This window comes from Taudactylus pleione, unplaced genomic scaffold, assembly GCF_031769625.1.
Source record: "Taudactylus pleione unplaced genomic scaffold, aTauple2 ptg000381l, whole genome shotgun sequence".
In the NCBI taxonomy this organism is placed as follows: domain Eukaryota; kingdom Metazoa; phylum Chordata; class Amphibia; order Anura; family Myobatrachidae; genus Taudactylus; species Taudactylus pleione.
In genome coordinates, this window is record NW_028284782.1 from 102,934 (window position 1) to 123,349 (window position 20,416).

Sequence of the window (20,416 nt, forward strand, 5' to 3'; positions counted from 1 at the left end):
GCCGCGATCCCGCAATGCTGCTACCCGGCATCGCAGAAATCCAACATGTTGGATTTTGCCTATATGAAAATCGCGATAAAAAAATGATCACAATCGTCAAATCGCAGACATTTAACATGTCAAATGTCTGCGATCCGGCGACGGATCACAGAACATCGATGGTGCGCATCGGAAATTTCCGATCACATCCCTGCATCGCGACAATCCATCGCAGATGGATTATGGATTCCATCTGCGATTCCCTTAAGTTATGGGAAGCTAGGGGTACATACTGGCAATTGTGTTCCTATTGACTGTAGCTACTAGGACGCACAGTGGCATTAAACGTTGCAACATGGTCTGCTGCACTGTTCCTGCATTTATCTTTCATAATGACAATCCTACCTAGCTGTCCTCTCCTCCCTCTATCACACTATTAGGCATTACATTATCCTTCAATGATTGTGGAAACACTGTATAGGGCTTTGGTGGTAGTTGCAGATGCATCACTCCGCTCACTTTCTACATCATTGTTTTTTATTTGTATTTTGAACATTAATAATTTACTGTACAAATGTCAGGGCATATTAACTATGGCTCAATGTGGTGTAGGGAAATGGGCAGGAAAGACAAAGGGGGGGATTTAATTGCTGGCGAAGTGCCGCCAGGCATTGCTGCTATGTTTGGCTGCTCACCTATTAGCCAGTTATGGTAACGCCGGCGCTGCAACAGTTGTCATTAGCAATAGCCAAAGGTATTCCAGTTTCTAATAACTCTCTAGAAATATTATCCCCAGAGGATGTCTCTGATTATGTGCACCAAGGTATGCAGACTGCAGCACATATAACTTCTACCAGCCAGTGCCCACTGTCTAGCAACAGACTTCCTCCGAAAAATGAATTGCCCATGTTTGCCTTGGACCAGTGCCAGTATCACCTCATGAGACACAGCCCGTTAGGGGCAGCTCCTCATTTACATAACCCATCAGCAAGGCCAGATCGCACCTCGCCGCACGGCATCACGGGAAAGGTAGTCCACCTCAGGCTTGGGCATAAAGTGATCCAACGCTGCAAAGATCTCAACTCTGCTGGGAAATGCAGTTCTACTTACTGGTACATTCATAGTGGTGGGCAGCTACAGAACTACAACCCCCATCATGCATCGCAAAGCGGCAGGTGACGTCATGGCAAGCATGCGCAGTCCGGTCTCCGCGGCCCCTGGTAAACAGAGACGTCAGCAAGAAGTTTTGTGGTGTCCAAAACAAAAGGGAAAGTGACATTTCCTGCACGGAACCGGCACAGGGGCTCCCGGGATCGGCACCGGCCATCGGGAATGACTCCGTGACTGGAGCAGGCCGCTTGGCCCGGCGACTTAACATGAGCGTGTGACGGGCGGCTGACAATAGCAGCAGCAGCAGGAGGGAGAGTGTGCCAGGGAGAGCGCTCACCTCACCCCCCTGCCAGTGTCTCTGCGGGCATCATGGGCTGTGCGGGCTGAGTGCTGACTGCCCGCCAGCTGCCTGTGCCCGCTCATACCACACAGGGCCCTGGTGTGCTCCACAGGAATCTACTGCTTCCAGATATGGAGGGAACCGAACCGACACCCGTGGACATTGACCCAGACTTCGAGCCTCAGGCTAGACCCAGGTCTTGCACATGGCCCCTTCCCAGGCCTGAGCTATCCGTGGTGCAACCTGCAGCCTCCTCAGAGGAGAACAGGACAGACCTCCCTGATGCCCCCTCCCTGCTGCATGCAGAGGCCGAAGACAGAGTCTTGTCTGATGGGCAGGGGGGCACAGGAGTGGCGCCCAGGAAGGGGGGATCCAGGAGAAACGCCTGGGGGAACCAGTCCTATGCAGAACTCATTTCCCAGGCAATAGAGAGCTCCCCTGACAAACGACTGACCCTATCACAGATTTATGACTGGATGGTGAAAACTATCCCCTACTTTAAAGACAAGGGAGACAGCAACAGCTCTGCAGGCTGGAAGGTAAATGGGTTTAAAAAAAATAAAAAATCATACACAATATTTATTAAATTCACAGGACTCTCAATTCAATTGTCACAGAGACCAATATAACCTAAAGGCAGTGTCGGCGTTCCTAGATAATGTGCAATATTTCAGTTTTCAAAACATTGTAATGTCAATAATTGGTACAGTGGTCCCAGCAATTAATGTGATTCCCATCTATGGGTTTAGGAAGAAGACCTGTTCCCTCATACCTGAATGGCTTCTCAACACAAGATTTTCCCAGTACAGACCTGTCCCTCCAACTATTAGAACCCCACAGAGATACTCACCCGACTTGTAACAAGTACTCACAGGCTGAGAGTCTGAGCAAAGCTGGGAGAATATCTGGTCTTTGAGTGGCTGTCATTGCAGGTGATTGGAGGACTAGCATCCCATTAGCTGCATTGACAGCCTTTCAGACCTGCAGGCTGTCATCCTAGTCCTTGGCATTGGACAGCTGTGGTGCTGCTAGTCAAGGAGAGACTTGTGAGGAAAATGTTATGTTTTGTCAACTTCCCATTTAAATTTATGCCGCATTGCAAAGGGCTTTTTTGGTTTCCACTGGATAACTATGGCCAAAATGCAGCAAAGTTCTAATGTAATTTTATTTTACTCTGCTCTAAATTTTATTAGGGGTAAAGTACTACACGTGAAATATTAGTCATAGTAGCTTGAAATGTGCAGTAATCGTAGCTATATGTAAAATTAAAAGTTTATTTTTATGCATTTGAGAAGCATGATTTATATGTTAGGACTACTGTAGGTTACGGTGAAATCTTATTCTTAGTACATGGAATAATTTTTTAGATGTGTGTGCTGGTTGAATGATAGTACAGATGTAGAGGTTCATGCATATGATGTTTGCAGTGCTCCTTGACTATAGTTGTTGCTATTTCTTCCACATGACGGATTTCCTAATATAAGTATTCTGATGTACAAACATTGATTTTTTTTTTTCTTTCTATAAATGACTTTAGATTTGTTAAATATAACATGCCTTAATATTTTCATTAAAATTCTGTAATACCTTTTGCCTGACTTTAGATTAGATATACACTGTGTGTAAGTTTATCTGAATATTGTATTTTATATTTCTCTGCAAATCCTATTTTTAGGTGGGACATATTACATATTAAAAAGCAAGTCTGCAATACGGGCTTACAGCAAAGTGCCGCTACTGCAAATCATTCTTTGTGTGGTGCCTCTGATGATGGCTAAGTTAAATCTTCTTTGCATAGATACATTTGTATGCAGTGTAGGGTGTTTTCAATATGTAGAACGTTTGATTTGGATAGTTGCTCTATATCAGGAAATCACAAAGTACAATATAATGTATGGGTGGGGATCAAAATCCTTAGCCCTTATATAGTACCAGTACTTCCTGAGAAATGTACAATAACAAACAGTTTAGATGTTTATTTTCATACATGCTGCAGACTAATGGTGCATACACACGGTCAGATTTTTCCTTCAGATATGAACGATAACGATTTAAAAATCGTTCAGTCGTTCATATCTGAAGGAAAATCTGACATATCTGACATGCCTGAACGATGGACGATCAACGATGCGCGTTCCCGTTTGTCAGATAACGATATTTGACATCTGATGGGTTTGCAGTCAGACTTGGACGATTCCATTCATTTTAATGCAGTCAAAAATCGTTCAATCGTTCAAATCGTTCAATCGTTCAGTCGTTCATCTGACAAATCTGACAAATCTGACCGTGTGTACGCTCCATAACGGTTGCACAAATAAATCTACTATTCTTCTGCTTTAACTATTGACTTTGTCTAAAATGTAGCTTTTCGCATCCAGCAAAGGTATACTTATTGTTGTTGCCGTCTTTCATTTCCTGAACAGATTTTCTAGGTAGCCTGCCATGTTTCCTTATGTAAAAATCACAAGGCTTTTATTGCAACAGTCATTTTCATATTGCCTGCTAAAGTTCAGAAGTATTACTCTGCATAACAAATACAAGCAAGATAGTTTATAAAGCTTCAAATAACGTATTGTGACTAGTGACTTATTTTTGTAAGAATGCACCTGGGTATGCTAGATGGGCATGGATCTGTGTGTCTGCATGAAATGCATAACTTTGCATCTTTTCATCTGAGAAGTTGGGTGGGCTGAGATGTTCTTGGGTAAAAGTGGCCAGGCTTATTGATCCGTTCATTATTGCTCTGAGAATTCCAGCGGTCACAATACCGGCAGCAGAGCCCAGATGGTCAAAATACAGACAAATCCCGACAGTATTAGGGTTAGGCACTAGGGGGAGGGTTAAGGTTAGGCTGGCAAAGGGGATGGTTAGGCTTAGACTGCGGGAGGGTGTTGTATACAGGGAAAAGTGGGGGAAACTGGGGAAGGAAAAAACAAAAGCACAGGAGCATATGGTATTCGCATAAATACCAACACTAGGGATATGAAAAGAGAGAATCTGGGGCTGCTCCCTGGAGTAGTAAGTAATGTAAAGAGGTATAGAGAGAAAGAGACTCCTTTAATGAGGCACACCCCGGATGATAGGAAAAAAAAGAATGAGAGTAAAGGATATTACATTTAAAAAACAACTTTTATTATGTAATTTAAAAGCTCAATATAGACCGGCAAGCACAAAACCTAATCCATAGAAAAATAAATAACAAATGTAATTAAGACAGAATTAAATCAACAGATATAGACAATTGTATTCAATGTACAAAACATGTATCAAGGACAATCAACTTCTAGATTGTGCATATAGTTATTAGGTCATAGCACAGAATGGTCATACACAATTGTTATGTCAACATCCCTTGTCCAGAAGATAGTAATAAGAAATAGTAATATAATATTCAATAAATTTTGGCAAAAGATATGGCATAAACAAATACCATAGAAAGTGATGAGTTAGAAATTTAACTTTAATCAATAATTGAAATCGCATCTATGAGTCAGCTGTCTGTTGCTAGCAACAGTGGATAATCACATGGACAAATTCCATGTTAATGATATATAAATACTCCACATATACTTCAACTGTGCAAAATAATGATCTAATGACCGCTGTGACAGATGGTATAACATGAATTATACATTTGAAAAAATGATGAATCTATGTATCAATATTTATAGAGGATAAGTCCTCATAGGTAAGGCGAAAATATGACAAAACATAACATATATAACATGACGGTGTAACACAAATATACATAACAATATTTAAAAAGCTGTACACCAAACCCACATAATAACCGGATAAGGTTTAAGAATGTAATGATCAGAGGCGTCCCTTTATTATATATTTGGAGAATAAAGAATCAATGTTGGATCTAGATAGATATAAAGAGCAAAGTGTGTGCTCTTACAGGTGAGATTCTGCTGTTCCACGTCTTATAGATACAGAGGACGTGAAATGAGTATCACTGTCACACGGCACACATAGAAGAAATGCAGTCTGCTTCTTCTGTTAGTGCCGCTGTAATTGTGTGATCTCTGTTGCTCTGGGCAGCGCAGAGACTCACAACCCCGGCAACTACTGAGAGAGCAGGAATTAAGAAAATGATAGTGATACCTGTACAAAAATATTCTCCCAAGTGGGTGTAGGGTGAAGGGGTCCCAGTGCGCACTGGGATCCCCCAGCTGACGAGCCGAAGCACGTTTCGCCAAGAACAGGCTTTCTCAAGGAAGCTGGGTATTATAGTCCCGGCCGCTACATGATTGGTAAGTTCATATGAGTGACATTTTCTATAAGCCAAGGGAGGGTGGTCAGAGTTAGAATACTCCCTAAAAGTCATCAGGATTTTGACCGTTGGGATTTTGCTGCCGCAATTGTGACCGTTAGGATAGTCTCCGCCAGGATATTGTACCCAACCCACTCTTATATGGACAAATTCGATTTTTTTTCTTTACAAGATGAAATAGGTATATGTAAGTGGGAATAGAATGATTATGGGCATTCCTGTATCAGCCAGTAACCACAAAAGCCTCCTATATGCAATGAACTTTATTTTTAGACATTCTTGGAGGTGGTGGAGATCGAACGGGTGTAGTAGGTATTACCGCCGGCCGCATGGCGTTCAAATCTCGACAGCAGCAGCCTGGCAAGGGTGAAGACCCCGATTGTCCCTAAGGTAAGTATCGCTAATCTGATTCTACCCCCTAAAACTAACCCTCCTTTAGGGGTGCCTAACCCTAATCCCCACCCCCCCTTCCCAGCTGCCCAAACCTAAGTTCCCCGGGGTGGGGTGCCTAACCTTAATTCCCCCCCCGTGAGCCCTAAACCTAACCCCCCCCCCCTTCCCCGCGGCTGTCCGCGCCCGGCGCCTAGCTTACCTTTGTTCGGTATGCCGTGCGTCGGTCTTCCGGCGTTTGGTTAATGATAGGCGTTGAGTTTTTTACGCCTGTCATTAGTGCCACGCTGGGATTAGAGAGTCTGGAAGCTGGCGGTCGGTATTTAGACCGTCGACTTCCAGACTACATCCCGATCGAACCATGGTCTGTACTTGCAGTGCAATGTCTGTTGCATACAGTATACGCACTTTAAATAAGACCCGTAAAGAAAACATTCAATGGTGACAACTGTGCTAATGTCTACTCTCCCTCATGATTTAAGACTTAAATGAGATTTATTCTTATTTAAAATAACTTTTTCCACTATTAGAAGGAAGATTTAGTTATTGTGGACTATTAGTTATGTTAATAGTTGTGTCAGGAGCCAGCAATTTGATAATAAAAAATGGCAATTCATTGGCAATAAAAGAAAAATGTGGTGGGACTGTTTGAGAGCAGATCATACTTTACAATGGCTAGCAATTAAATTACAGCAATTTCATATTATACACCATATAAACCAGTACCTTGCTACCCATGCATTTCACCATCTTGTGGCCCATGCACGTTGTACAAGGTCCACCAACTTGTCCTCCATACTGCAACAGCCTATTCCTCCAGTTCTTTTAACACTGTGCTATTACTGTATACAAAACTGCATTTTCACATAGGGGGCGATTCAATTAATTGCAAAGTAAATAGCATCGGGATGTTGGTCCCGTAGCTATTCAATTCACAGCGATGCCAAGTCCAACTAGAAGCACATACGGGCCGGATTCAATTAGCGGTGAAAAATTTTTCGACGTTTTCACCATCTCAGACCAGGAGAAAAAAATGCAAAATCCCTATCTTTGACTAAAAATGTTGGGATTTCTTTCAGAACTCTTTGGACACCTCCACCCTAATGGTAAATTGCCCTATATTTTTTTTGAAAGTTGCGTAATTTAGCAAAAAACGACCGGTCATATTTTTGGAGAGAAAAAAAAAAGTTGAGAATGGGTTTAACGTATTGGGTCTGGTATTTCAGGGGTGATATTGATGCGCCATGTGTTTTAAATATCGCATGTGGTTGCAGCAGGCACTTTTTTAACTGTTTTTAAAAGTGCGCTTCTACGACACGAAAATATACTTGCACCCATTTTAACTTACCCCAAATTTACGTGGAACAGTAATTTCATGGAAAAAAATTACTTTCTATAATTTTGTATAGTTTTGTCGTATACGCAAATTACCGCCAACCGACGCAATTTAAGTACTGTAAATACTTTTATTACGGCCAATAATACACTTCTAAATTACTTTCCGATGTACGTCAGCCATTTTTTTGGAGTATAGACGCAATTTCCTGTCTTTTCGATTATTTTCGGCTGTTTTTTTTCGCACCTCCTGTTTTTTGGCGAAAATCGGACAATTTTATCGCCGACGGCGAAATCGGTTGATTTTGCCACTAATTGAATCCGGCCCCTAGTCGGAGCATGACGGTTCTCGCAATTTAAGGTGTTTAGTCGCTAGAACCTGAATTCTCCGACTAAAGTGCTGGCCGCACCGTGCTAAGCCGGCAAATAGCCTCACGGCCGGCACTTTAGTCGGTTTTCTCTTCGCACTCTCAGGAGGATGCGAGGAGAAATCCTTAGTCGGACTAAACAGCGCGGTCAGTTGAATAGCTCCGTGAGCTCTCTCCCGGCGCTATTCAGCTCACGCTAAATTGCCCCCATAGAGAACCTAATTATGATGTCACTGAGCTGTGCACTGAATGCAGAAATGCAGCTTTGTTTTTAGTAATAGTATAATATTATGGAATAGAGGTGCATGTCCATCGCTATTCTACAGTGTTATACTGTTACTTAATATAACGCCCTAGAAAATGAGTTTGCTGTGATTTGTCTGAATAAGAACTCAAAGTTTAGCAAATCGCACATAAATTTGCACTTGATACAAACTATCACAAAGTTCACATTCCCATTTGCTGCTTATTTTTTTTTTTTTTAAAGAGCTTTTAAGCATAGCCTGATTTAACCACATTTGTATCTTAACCCTACTTACCCCAGTTGTCACAATCTATTGGAGTTCAATACATTGTAGGTAATATCGAAGAGTTATCAAAGTGGTCCATTATTTTTTCATTCTGTTTATTATTATTATTATTATTTATTATTATTATTATTAGCTATGTAAGTATACACATATCTAGGAAATATGATATTAACCAGTGTATTTTTCAGAAGACAGCGATGCAACCTTTTCCTCTGTACTCGTCCCATTAGTTATATTGGGCCCTATTTAGGAGCAAATCCAGCAAAAGCAGTGTTTCCCAACTCCAGCCCTCATGGCCCTGTAACAGTGCATGTTTTACAGATCTCCTCAGTATCACACATTAAATAATTAATATCACCTGCGTCAGCCAGTAATGAATACACCTGTGCACCAACTAAGAGATCTGTAAAACTTGCGCTGTTAGTGGTCCATGAGTACTGGAGTTGGAAAACACAGAGCGAAAGGGTACAAATTTTGCTCATGGTCAGACTATGGCCCGTATTCATTTCGGAGCAAAGAAAGTTTTGCCGATGACGTCATTTCGCCAGGTGTTAAAGTATCACCATATTCAATTTGAAAGACTTTCCGCCTAGGCGGAAAGTCAATGCAATGTAATAGGCAAAAAAGTTTTGCCCATGAATAGCAGGCGGAAAAAAGTGCAGAATTGGGGTTTTGGGGTGCAGCGTTGCGGGAACCCTCGTGCAGCCTTCAGATAGTCCCCCAAAGGTAAACGGTTTCAATTTGGGGGCGAAAAAAAAAAAATTGGGGGGGACAAAGTTAAAAACTAGCTAAATAGACTCCAGGGCGTCCCCAAGTATGCCCCTGGTTTTATTTTCATTGCAGGTGATTGCGGCACGTGGATTTTTCACAATTTTTTAAACTTAACTTTATCAACTTTAAAATATGCTGGCCCCCATTTTCAAGTGCCCGTAATTTGCTGGGATAAGTTATTTTCTGCAAAAAAAACCCTCCTGAATACTATTCTTCACCACTTATACAAAAACCCTATTTAGCAGCTATTGAGCCCGTTTAAAAACACCAAATACCTTCAGCAAGCCAAATCGGGGGTAACCATAGCTAACCCCCATGTCAGAGTATCTTTTGTGGGGTGTCAGGCTGATTTCCACAAATCTGACATGACTTTCTGCTTGGTTAAGTTTCGCCGGGTCCGGTTTTCGCGTACTTTCAAATTGAATACAGGGATACGCGGGCACGCGCGCAATAAGCCCGGGAGGCGGAAAAGTATCGCGGGTCCCTCAAATTGAATACGGCTCTATATTGCAAAATGAGGTGTGCAGATGAAATGCTGCAACCTTTGCATATAGCACTTCTGTGTGATCAGTGTGACAAACCAAAATCTGGAACAGGCGAGAGAGGAAAAATGTGTTTAGACAACACCATATTGCTAAGCTAAGTACAGTAAAATGAGAAATGCTAGTAATGAGTGGCAAACAGTTATCAGTGTCACACAATGCAAAGCAGTCTGTGTTTGTAGATACTGGTAACAGTGCTTTGCAAGATGACATTGCATTAGATGACCACTGTACAGAGAGTTCTAATCCAGTTGTGTAAAGCATTGCTGATGAGGAAGAAGAGTCATGGAAATAGATGCAGCTCTCATTAATCAGTCGCATGATAAGCATTCAGAAAACATCCCTGCTCCATATACTGTGTAAAAGAAGAATACAAAATACCCATTGTACTGTGGGGAAATTGGGTTTACCTCTTGCATGATAAATCAATGATGCAATCCCAAACCATGCCATTGCTACCAAATCTTCACCTACAATCTTACAACAAGCACCAAGACAGCTTCTAAACCAATAATCACAAATCTTGTGCTATGTAATAGACAGCCCTGGTTTTTCAGTGTCACATGGATGCCCTGGAGATGGTCAAGCGTCTATTTTGGGCACCAAGGGTCTGTTGAGGTTAGCAGTGAGCAAAGCTTTATAACATCGACCCTGATCTAACATGTATAAGGAATCATAATCTTCTTTGGGAGATAAACTAAAGGTTTAGAAATCCAAATAGCATTTCAAACAATGTTGATTTCACAGCTAGTATTGTTGTCTTTGCTGGTGTAGATGTTGATCCTTATAGAAATGAATTTGCACCTGATGTTGATCTTGAAAGACAAACTCTACCTCTCAGTCATCAGTTAATGTTTGTACCGATCTCTGTGCACGGATGCAAATTGAGAGTTTATTGTACAGCACATTCCAAATGCTAATTTACACGTTTTTGCATATTTCTGTCCTATTCTAAGTTGGTTTTATCTTTTCCGGATCTGTCTTTATTCGTGGAGTTGATGTTCGGCGCGGGAACTGGGCAGTGACAATGTGATCGCATGGTGTTCTGTCGTGTGGGAGTGTAGCTAGAGGTCCATGCTATTCTGAGCTATGCGTATGGAGATAGGAAGCCTGTTTCAGACTTCTCTCTTACACCCAGCTTGGGGTTGGAGCAAGTGCCGATACTAATGATCGTTGTGGCTGTGGACAGAAATACAGTTGGCGATTCACACTTGAAGCCGCACGGATCCTGGCAGTAGCCTTACAGAAACTGGCATTAGCATAAGGCAGTAAATCACACAGCTTCTGCGGCATCACACTGCCATTTTGCGTCTGACTCAGAAACAGCCCCTAAGCGCGTAGTGACCAATGATAGCTGTTGAAACGATGCCTTTCAGTAGGTGAAATCTGCATAATTTCCAGTATTCTTGGCTTGTGCAGAACAGAGATGGCAAAGACATAGTTATATTATTGCCTAATGAAAACCATATCTGCTTTACAACGATATTGCTACCATCATACAATGGTCAAGTTTGTTAGCTTAGATGGCTGTGACCTTAGCAACATTTTCCTGTTATACCACTTTCAGACAGAAAAATCCCTAAAACCTGGGTTTTTCCCATATCTTTCAACCCGGGAAGGACCTGGGAATTTGCTCCTAACCCCCTTTCACACAGCACATAATTCCCAGGTCGACCCCTTTCACACAGAACACAGATTATCCCTGCAGTATACAGTGTGTCATAATAAATGGACTGCTTTTATGGCACACAGAGATGATGTCATGAAAAGTGCTGCCCATGCACCACCATCTCAGCCAATAAGCGCTGCTTACTATGCCCGGAGTAGAAAAAACCGGGTCGGCACCTTTCAGGCAGCCACCAACCCGTGTAAGACCCGGGAAAAACCCAGGTAAATACCTTGGTCGAAGTAACGGGAATTAGGTCCCGTATTGACCCTTTCAGACAGAAAAAAACCCCGGGTCGACCCGGCTAGAGCCGGAAAATTACCGGGTTCTTTTCTCTGTCTGGAAGGGATATTATTTACCTATTAGAGCATTCATTAGGCTGTACATGGCTGGATTATGAGGATTGTTGGAGCAGTGAACTCTCCAACCCAACAATTGCATATGTGTGCAGCCTCCAACTATTTGGAATTAGCAGCCATGGTACATTGCTGTTATGCATGTGAAATTAGGATCTTAGAAGATATACAATAATTTGCTTGTAACTCTTCTACAACTACACTAGAAGGTGGAATTCAATTAGCTACGGGACTTACTGTGTGGCTGCAGCTCCTAGGTTTAATACCCAGAGCTACTTCATTAAGTCTGTTTTCTCACATAGTGAGCCCTGCGGGTAATGTTGCCGGTACCAATAGATTCCGGGTTGAGTACCCAGAGCTATAGGTATGCGGGAAGCTGCTGTAAGCCCCGAAAGCCCTACTTGCTGCGGATTTCTCTGTAGCCTCCTGTAAGTGAAGCCTATGGACTGTAATTTAATAGCCCCCGGCATTTAACCCTGAGCTACAAGCCCACATTAAGTGCCGCGGGTAATTGAATTTGGCCCCAAGGGTGAAACATTTTCACTGATTTGGAAAAAGGAAATATTCCACAAGTGTAAACTACTGTAGGTAACATAAATATTAAGCCACAAATACAATTTTTGTTGTTGTTGTAAACGTTTACATTTTCAGCACAACACTTACATTTTACATGGGGAGAAAAGTGTGTGCACTGTACAGATTGCATTTGAGCCTCAATATTATTTATTAAATTAAGAATAACATCATAAGCCATTTCATTTTAAATTAAATAGGTGAATCAGCATTGGGATCTGGTAAATAAGAGAATTTTTATCACACTTGACACGGTGTGCCTAGCACTGTGCATCTCCACAGACGTGCAATTAAAAGTTTTGGGACAAGGCACACCACCTGTGCTAACTCCGAGGTGCAGCAACCTTCTAGTCCCTTTTAAGGGGGTTGTGAAATGAGTGTGTGCCCCATGGTAAACCATAAGACACCATTAAATGCAGAAATCATGGCACGCCCACAAAAAAGTGCCTGGCGTCATCAAATAAGTTTTTGTATTGTGTCCCTCAGTTATATGTAGGGACCTCTGTTGTATTTCAAATAATGTGCCATGTTCTAATTCTTGGGATGTCTATTTCGATAAAAAAAAAATCAGTTTCTGAGAGGTCAAATATCCCAACACTATCACCGTTTGTGTAGTGTGCAAATAAAAAGTATTTATATTGAACTAACAATTGTGCTGCCAATAGAGCAATAAAATAATACAAATTGTATAAAGCTGGGTACACACTACTTGGCTGTCGACCAGCCGATTTGATAAGCTATATACACTTACCAATCTATGTCTAACCAGACATCACAACTGAGCGGGCATTTCAATTTGCCCACCCAGTTGTGATGCCAGTGTACAAGCAGTCCGCTGGTTGCACATATACTCATACAGATGCTCCGATATATCTGTATTATTTAGATCGGCATCGGCTGTGCTACAGAGCCAACATGATATGTCTGTGAACGACGTTTGTTCGAACAATATTTCTACTAGTGTGTACCTGGCTTAAGATTGTGAGATTTGTGAAATGGGAAAAACATCTATGGTTCTCAAATGGAGCACTGTAGCGCTGATGCTAAGGTTAACAAATTTGCATTCAATTAAAATAAAATAAAATGACAAGGTTCATGCAATTGTTCCCCAGATTTACAGCTCACATACATTAAATACACTCACACATTTTATAACTATTAGTACGTTTGAGTAAAATAGACCTAATTAAAGAAACTAGAATACCACAGATATAATTCTCCTTTTTGTGTACTAATAATGATAATAAGTGCTAAAATACCTCCTCAACATCCTATGCTGTGGGCTTGATTCTGAGTCACACACAGATCTGAAGGCAGACCGATTGTAAAACTCAATGCTAATGCAGCTAGAAGTCTTGCTACTCATGTATCACATGTCCCACTTTTTCCATGCGCGGGATCAACCATCACCATTAGTATCGCCCCTTACACCTACCCCATGCTAGGTGCAAGAGATCTGTCTGAAATAGGCGTCCCCTTGGTATACACACAACTCTGGCTACACACTCATGACACTCCCACTAGACAAGTCTCTTCTGTGTATACCCCCAGCTACAGTACAATTGACAACCAGAAAAGCCCATTTTACTCATGGAGACAAACAGCTGAGATGTGTCCGATTCTGAATCACCCGGTGATGTTTGCTACAGCACATGCACTGTTTGACAAAACTTTCCAGATGCGCCCATAAACTGACTCAGAATCAGGTCCTATATGCACAAGCAGGTGGCCACTTGGAAGTGCCTAGCTAGTGCTGGTGGCTGTCACAGTATGTACAGTATGTGGACCAGCCCTTCTGCACCCGCAATTTATATACAGCTTTGCTAATGGTATGTGCGGGACTGTATCTGTTTGCAATTACCAATACTGTACTTGGCCTAAGTCAGGATGCCCCTTCTCTCCCTATGCTCGCCCTTTCAGTAGCAAGCCACGCAAATCAGCACTAAGCAAATTAGTTTATATTATTTTTAGTTACTAATAATATTAGCGAGACTGTTTTGCAAAGAACATGCACAGATGATTTTTCCTATTGCAATACAATTGAACAAGTGACAGAAGGGCTAAAAGCTCCTTTTTTTTAAGGCTATAGACATGGGACATTTATTGATGTTTGTTGATCTAGTTCTGTTTGTAACATGCACTATGATTAGGCTGATTCTCCTAAATAAATAAATAAATGATTGAATCTTTGAAATTAGTCTGAATTTCCATAATCAATTCACCCATCTATATTATAGAAGTTGTAATTGTTTTCAGCCAATACAGTGGAATTGCCAATACAATGAAATTTGTGTATAATATACAAAAATGGTCATTCTCCTGTGACAAAGGTGTGCTCTTCAGTTGTCATGGTTGCTGCGATATTTACAAGAATATTAATAAACAGTTCAATAAATATCTAGTGGTTCATCAGAACACTGGTAAGGTCATTACCTTACCTAAAAAAAATAATTGTATGGCATGTAATAGGGTGCCCTCATTTTGTGAGTTTTAAAATATTTGAGAGTATATTTTTACCTTTTAAGTAATGTACTAATATATTTCAGTTTCTACTAATCTTTGTTCACCTCTGTAATTTGGTGTGATCTCTTTTTATGCAGAATTCAATCCGTCACAACCTGTCCCTGCACAGCAAATTTATCAAGGTTCACAATGAGGCGACTGGCAAGAGCTCTTGGTGGATGTTGAACCCTGAGGGTGGCAAGAGCGGCAAAGCACCACGTCGGAGAGCGGCATCTATGGATAACAGCAGCAAACTTGCAAAAGTGCGGAGTAAGGTATCTAAGAAGAAAACACCAGGTCCTGGAGAAGCTCCTGCAGGAAGTCCTGGTTCACAACCTGCAAAATGGCCTGGTAGCCCCTCGTGCTGATGATCCTGATGTATGGACCAGTTTTCGGCCTCGCACAGGTTCCAATGCCAGTAATCTCAGTGTTCGATTGTCCCCCATCCTGACTGAACAGGATGATGTAGCAGATGACGAACTCCACTCCTCACTCAACTTCTCCAACAGTGTCCCCCCAACTGTCACAGAGGAACTGGAGCTTATTGACGGCTTAACACTGCTGTCATCAGGAGCCCCACTAAATGCTCCACAGTCTTTGATGCAAGGGACCCCCGGTTTCTCAATGCACCAACAACGCCAGGCACTATCTTTTGGCAACTCTCTATTCAGTCCAGCAGATGTCTCCCCTGTGCGGAGCTCTTCTGGGCACTACCAACGACCTCAGACTCTGGAAGCACTCCTGACCTCTGATTCTCCACCACCAAGCAATGTGATGATGTCTCAAGTAGACCCAGTCCTTGGTCAGAGTGGTGGGCAGAACCTTCTTATGCTGGGTGGGCAGAATAAAGGTAGAACACCAGAACAACCACCTGTTCCTCTCAGTGCTCTTGTTCCTCCAAACACTCTCACAATGCTGGGTCTTCCACCAGCAGCTTCTATGCCATCCTCTAAGCCAGATTCCTTTGGTGCAACTTCAGAACGTCTTCCCACAGATTTGGACATGGACATGTTCCTTGAGAATCTGGAATGTGATGTGGAATACATAATTAACAGTGAGCTGATGGATGAAGGTGGCTTGGATTTCAACTTTGAATCCTTACACCCTGGCACCAACCAGAACAACAACCACAGCTGGGTTCCCAGTTAAGCAGAGGTATTGCAGTGCACTGAGAAAATCTACCTTAACTGTGTGATTTGTAGATAAGAAATGGATTGGGAATTCTGCAATTTTTTAATTACAAACATGACACAAATAATATTGGTACCAATAGCTTGTCAGTGCCAAAAAGCCCTGTGAGGTAGTAACTAAGCAATTGGATGGATCTTTTTTCCAAATAGGGGCACCAAGAGAATTAATACTTGTTTGCATAAGTAGGTGCTGAGTGCCAAAAGTTGGTGGGTTGGTAAATCAATAGGTGACAATCTTGGCACATAGTTTACCAATTTTTAAACTTTTTTTTTTTTTTTTCTTTTAGGTTAAGGGGAGGCTTAAATTTATTTTGGTCTCCTTGAAGAGTATTGGTTTCATGGACTGCAGATTCGGCAAGATGCTCTGCAAAACTCTAAAACTGACAACATGATGTTGTGTCTGAAAGTAACACTGCACACCCACCCACCTCAGCTGCAGCCCTGATAAAGTTGCCTTGCATTACACATGCTGAGGCCTAAGCTATAGCCACCGGTGCTGTCAATTCTGAGCTTACACCACATACTGCCTGCTAGTAAAGAGCATCTGGTAGTGCGGTACTTATGACAGCAAGGAGAGAAAGGAATTAGCAGCAGCAGAGTTTATGACCCAACACGCCAAACACACAAACGATGCGTGGTTACAAATGGAAATGAAATTTCGATTCTAAACCAGATCCTGCCTGAGAGAAACCACCTATGTTCACAAGTGTTTTGGAGCAACTGAACAGGTTATTGTACCTTCTTAGCATGTTGCAGAACCACCCCAGCCACTGAGTTTTCACCAGCATCTAACAGAGGAATCATTTCTTGTAATCCGTACAATTCCCTGGCCATTGCCCTCCTGTTTTATACTGTGTGTAATATTTTGCATATAGGTTATGTAGAGCTGTGTACAGAGAGGTGCAGGCACCACCACAATTTCATCTATCCTAAGAACGTGAATTTATTTCTTTTAGAAATCTATTTTAATTGTGTAATTAATTTTTATACTAATTTTTGTAGATCTCATAAGAGGTACTTTGTAGTTTGCTAAAACACTAAAGATGTAAATTAGAGAAGAAGGGGTTAATATGTCCTGTTACTAGGTAACTTATGGTGGCAGGTTTTCTTTTAATAGTCCCCTGCTCAGTTTTTATAATCTCCATAGTCTTCAATCACTTTTAACCCTATTGGCTAGGCTTGTATCTACAAGAGCCCCATGGGGATTTAATATTCTATTTTTAAAATAATTTTAGTTGAATGAATTGCACCACAGGATTTTATTTTTACAATTATCGAGTACTGATTTTCTATAATAATTGGCCTTATATCATCTAATGAGGGCTGTTTTTTGTATCTTTATATTTAGAAAAATAATATAAATACATTGCCAACCGCTGTTCTGCCACCTATTCAGCTCTACTTATTGCCAGACTTAAAAACCATATTTGCTCAACAGCATTTTTATATTCATAGCTGCCTTAGACCTATCTATCTATCTATCTATCTATCTATCTATCTATCTATCTATCTATCTATCTATCTATCTATCTATCTATCTATCTATCTATCAACGAAGATGAAAAGGGCTCAAATGAAGCCACAGTAGCTAACTTACTGTGGGTATATGTGTGTGTGTATGTGTATATATATATTTTCACTCACTCGTTACATCTGTATGTATGTGTCCAACAATGAAAGTGAATGGGCTACTGCAGCAGAAGGACAGAGGACCACAAAGGTATTGCACTCCTGTTGGCTAAAACTCACCAAAACTGGACAGTTGAAAACTGGAAAAATGTTGCCAGGTCTGAAGAATCTTAACTTCAGCTGTGACATCTAGATGGTAGGATCAAATTTGGTGTAAATAACATGGATCTATTGTGGGTCTTGTAACCCGGTCACTGGTTTAGGATGGTGGTGTAATGGTGTGAGGAATATTTTCTTGGCATATATTAGGCCCTTAATATTAATTAGGTATTGTTATGGATGATGATCTTATGGCCACAGACTACCCATCTTCTAATGCCTACTTTCAGCAGGATAACAGGTTGTGTCCCAAATCACATGTTTTCTCATGCTGATTCTACGAATATGACAGTGAGTTCAGTGTACTCCAGTGGCCTCCACAATCACAAGATCTTAACCCAGTAGAGCACCTTTGGATGTGGTGGGACAGAAGTCTTGCAGCATGAACCTGTAGCTGATATTTGCATCTGCATGACGCTGTCATATCAACATGAACCAGAAATATTTCCATCACTTTGTTGGATCAGTGAAATGAAGGATTCAAATTATTCTAGGGGCAGTGTTAGAAAGGTGTACCTAAAAAAGTGACCCCTGGGTTGTGTGTAAGTATGCATGTTTATGTATATAGGGCCCGAGTCAGAGTTGTACACTGTACACACAGCAGCTGCATCTTTGGATGCAGCTACTGCGTGTAAATATGCTAATACAGTAGGAGGTGCCTTGTGTAAATAGACGCCTCCTGCCGACTGTTGTGATCCTGTGCTGCGTCTGGGGACACAGCATCGGATCATCTACGAAAACATCGGCCATCTGAGTAACCCTCAGGTCACGTAGGATGGACAATGATTTCACTCTGCCGGGGCCAGGAAATATGCGTCTGAAGACGCAGACCATGGCTTCGGCACATCCTGAAAATCAGGGCCGATTCCGCCCATTCCCCGCCCCAAGCGGCCGCAGCATGTCAATCATACTGCAGCTTAGGGGGGCTGTGGTGATTGGCACATGCACATACGCAGATCATTAAACATTGGAGTTGTGCGTAAACCATAAGGTATAGGTATATGTAAAACTCTGAATCATGCCCATAATACAGTATGTATAAACATACATATACACGCACACACCTCATAGTTCACTGTTTTCTGCAAATTATTCCTTTTCATTTTATTTATACAAAAACAAAATTAGTTAAAATAACTACTTTTTTTAAACAAATATGGCTACTAGGCCCAATTTGCTTTGGCGCACCAAAGAACCCTACTGTTTTACAGTAACAACCGCTATTTGCTGATTAAATCAACTGTGTGACCAAGATCAGAAGCCATGTAACCATAGCTGAAGACTCCCTCAAATGTATTTTTGAGAATTACAAACCTTTATAAATATATAGAAGGTAGTGGCAGCATAAACTGAAATCATACTCTATAAGCTATAAAGCCAAGTTTACAGTTACATTTTTGAAAAAACATTTTCAGCTCTAGTTTGCAACAATCGTGTCATAGTTCAAAGTGAAGGAAATTGAATATTTACACCCAGGATTGCTAAACATTTTCATTAAACAATGTTTTACTATTATTGTAAGCCTAAATGATTTGGTGAGAATTAAACAGATTTTATAAAGTAGACTTAAAAAATACTGAGATTTGTCATATCTTCTTAACACCTGTGTTACTTGTACATGTTGTGTTTTTTTTTTTTTGTGGGGGGCTGTATTCTGGATTCATTGATATGTTTGCCTTCACTCATACAATAGTAAAAACATCTGTGTATGTTTTAAGAAATTTGAGAGATGTGTAGATATGTGATTTTGAATTGTAAAAATTGCAGGTTTCATGCCAAGAGAAATCTGTGCTGCTCACCTGCGTATTTAGTACAGTGGTTCCCACACTCTGTCCTCAAGGCACCCTAGCATTCCAGGTTTTAAGGATATGCATGCTTAAGCACAGGTGACTTAATTAGTACCTCAATCAGTTTGATTATACCATCTGTGCACAGCATGGATATACTTAACACCTGTACAGTTAGGGTGCATCGAGGATCGAGTTTGGGAAACCCTGGTTCAGTATAATATGTATAATATATACAGTCAGGTGCATAAATATTGGGACATTGACAGAATTTTCATATTTTGGCCTCTATTCACCACCACAATGGCTTTGAAATGAAACAAACAAGATGTGCTTTAACTGCAGGCTTTCAGATTTAATTTGAGGGTAATTACATCCAAATCAGGTGAACGTTGTAGGAATTACAATGGTTTCTATATGTGCCTCCCACTTGTTAAGGGGCCAAAAGTAATGGGACAAACTAAACAATCCTAAATTTAACTTTCACTTTTTAATACTTTGTTGCAAATCCTTTGCAGGCAATTACAGCCTGAAGTCTGGAACGCATAGGCATCACCAGATGCTGGGTTTCATCCCTGGTGATGCTCTGCCAGGCCTCTACTACAAATGTCTTCAGTTCCTGCTTGTTCTTGGGGCATTTTCCCTTCAGTTTTGTCTTCATCAAGTGAAATGCATGCTCAATCAGATTCAGGTCAGGCGATTGACTTGGCCATTGCATAACATTCCACTTTTTAGCCTTAAAAAACTCTGTGGTTGCTTTTGCAGTATGCTTCGGGTCATTGTCCATCTGCACTGTGAAGCTCCATCCAATGAGTTCTGAAACATTTGACTGAATATGAGCATATAATATTGCCCGAAACACTTCTGAATTCATTATGCTGCTTTTGTCAGCAGTCACATCATCAATAAA

At 41.3% G+C, this 20,416-nt stretch overlaps 1 protein-coding gene across 1 annotated transcript; it reads left to right on the forward strand.

Moving 5' to 3' along the window:
* Positions 1-1,184: 1,184 nt before the first annotated feature.
* FOXO4 (forkhead box O4) lies at positions 1,185-19,361 on the forward strand. Its single transcript, XM_088445523.1, is given in 4 exon segments — positions 1,185-1,968; positions 14,840-15,102; positions 15,104-15,896; positions 16,219-19,361. Coding segments are annotated over 3 exon segments (1,458 nt in total). The 5' UTR covers positions 1,185-1,560; the 3' UTR covers positions 15,891-15,896; positions 16,219-19,361.
* The last annotated feature ends 1,055 nt before the right edge of the window (positions 19,362-20,416 follow it).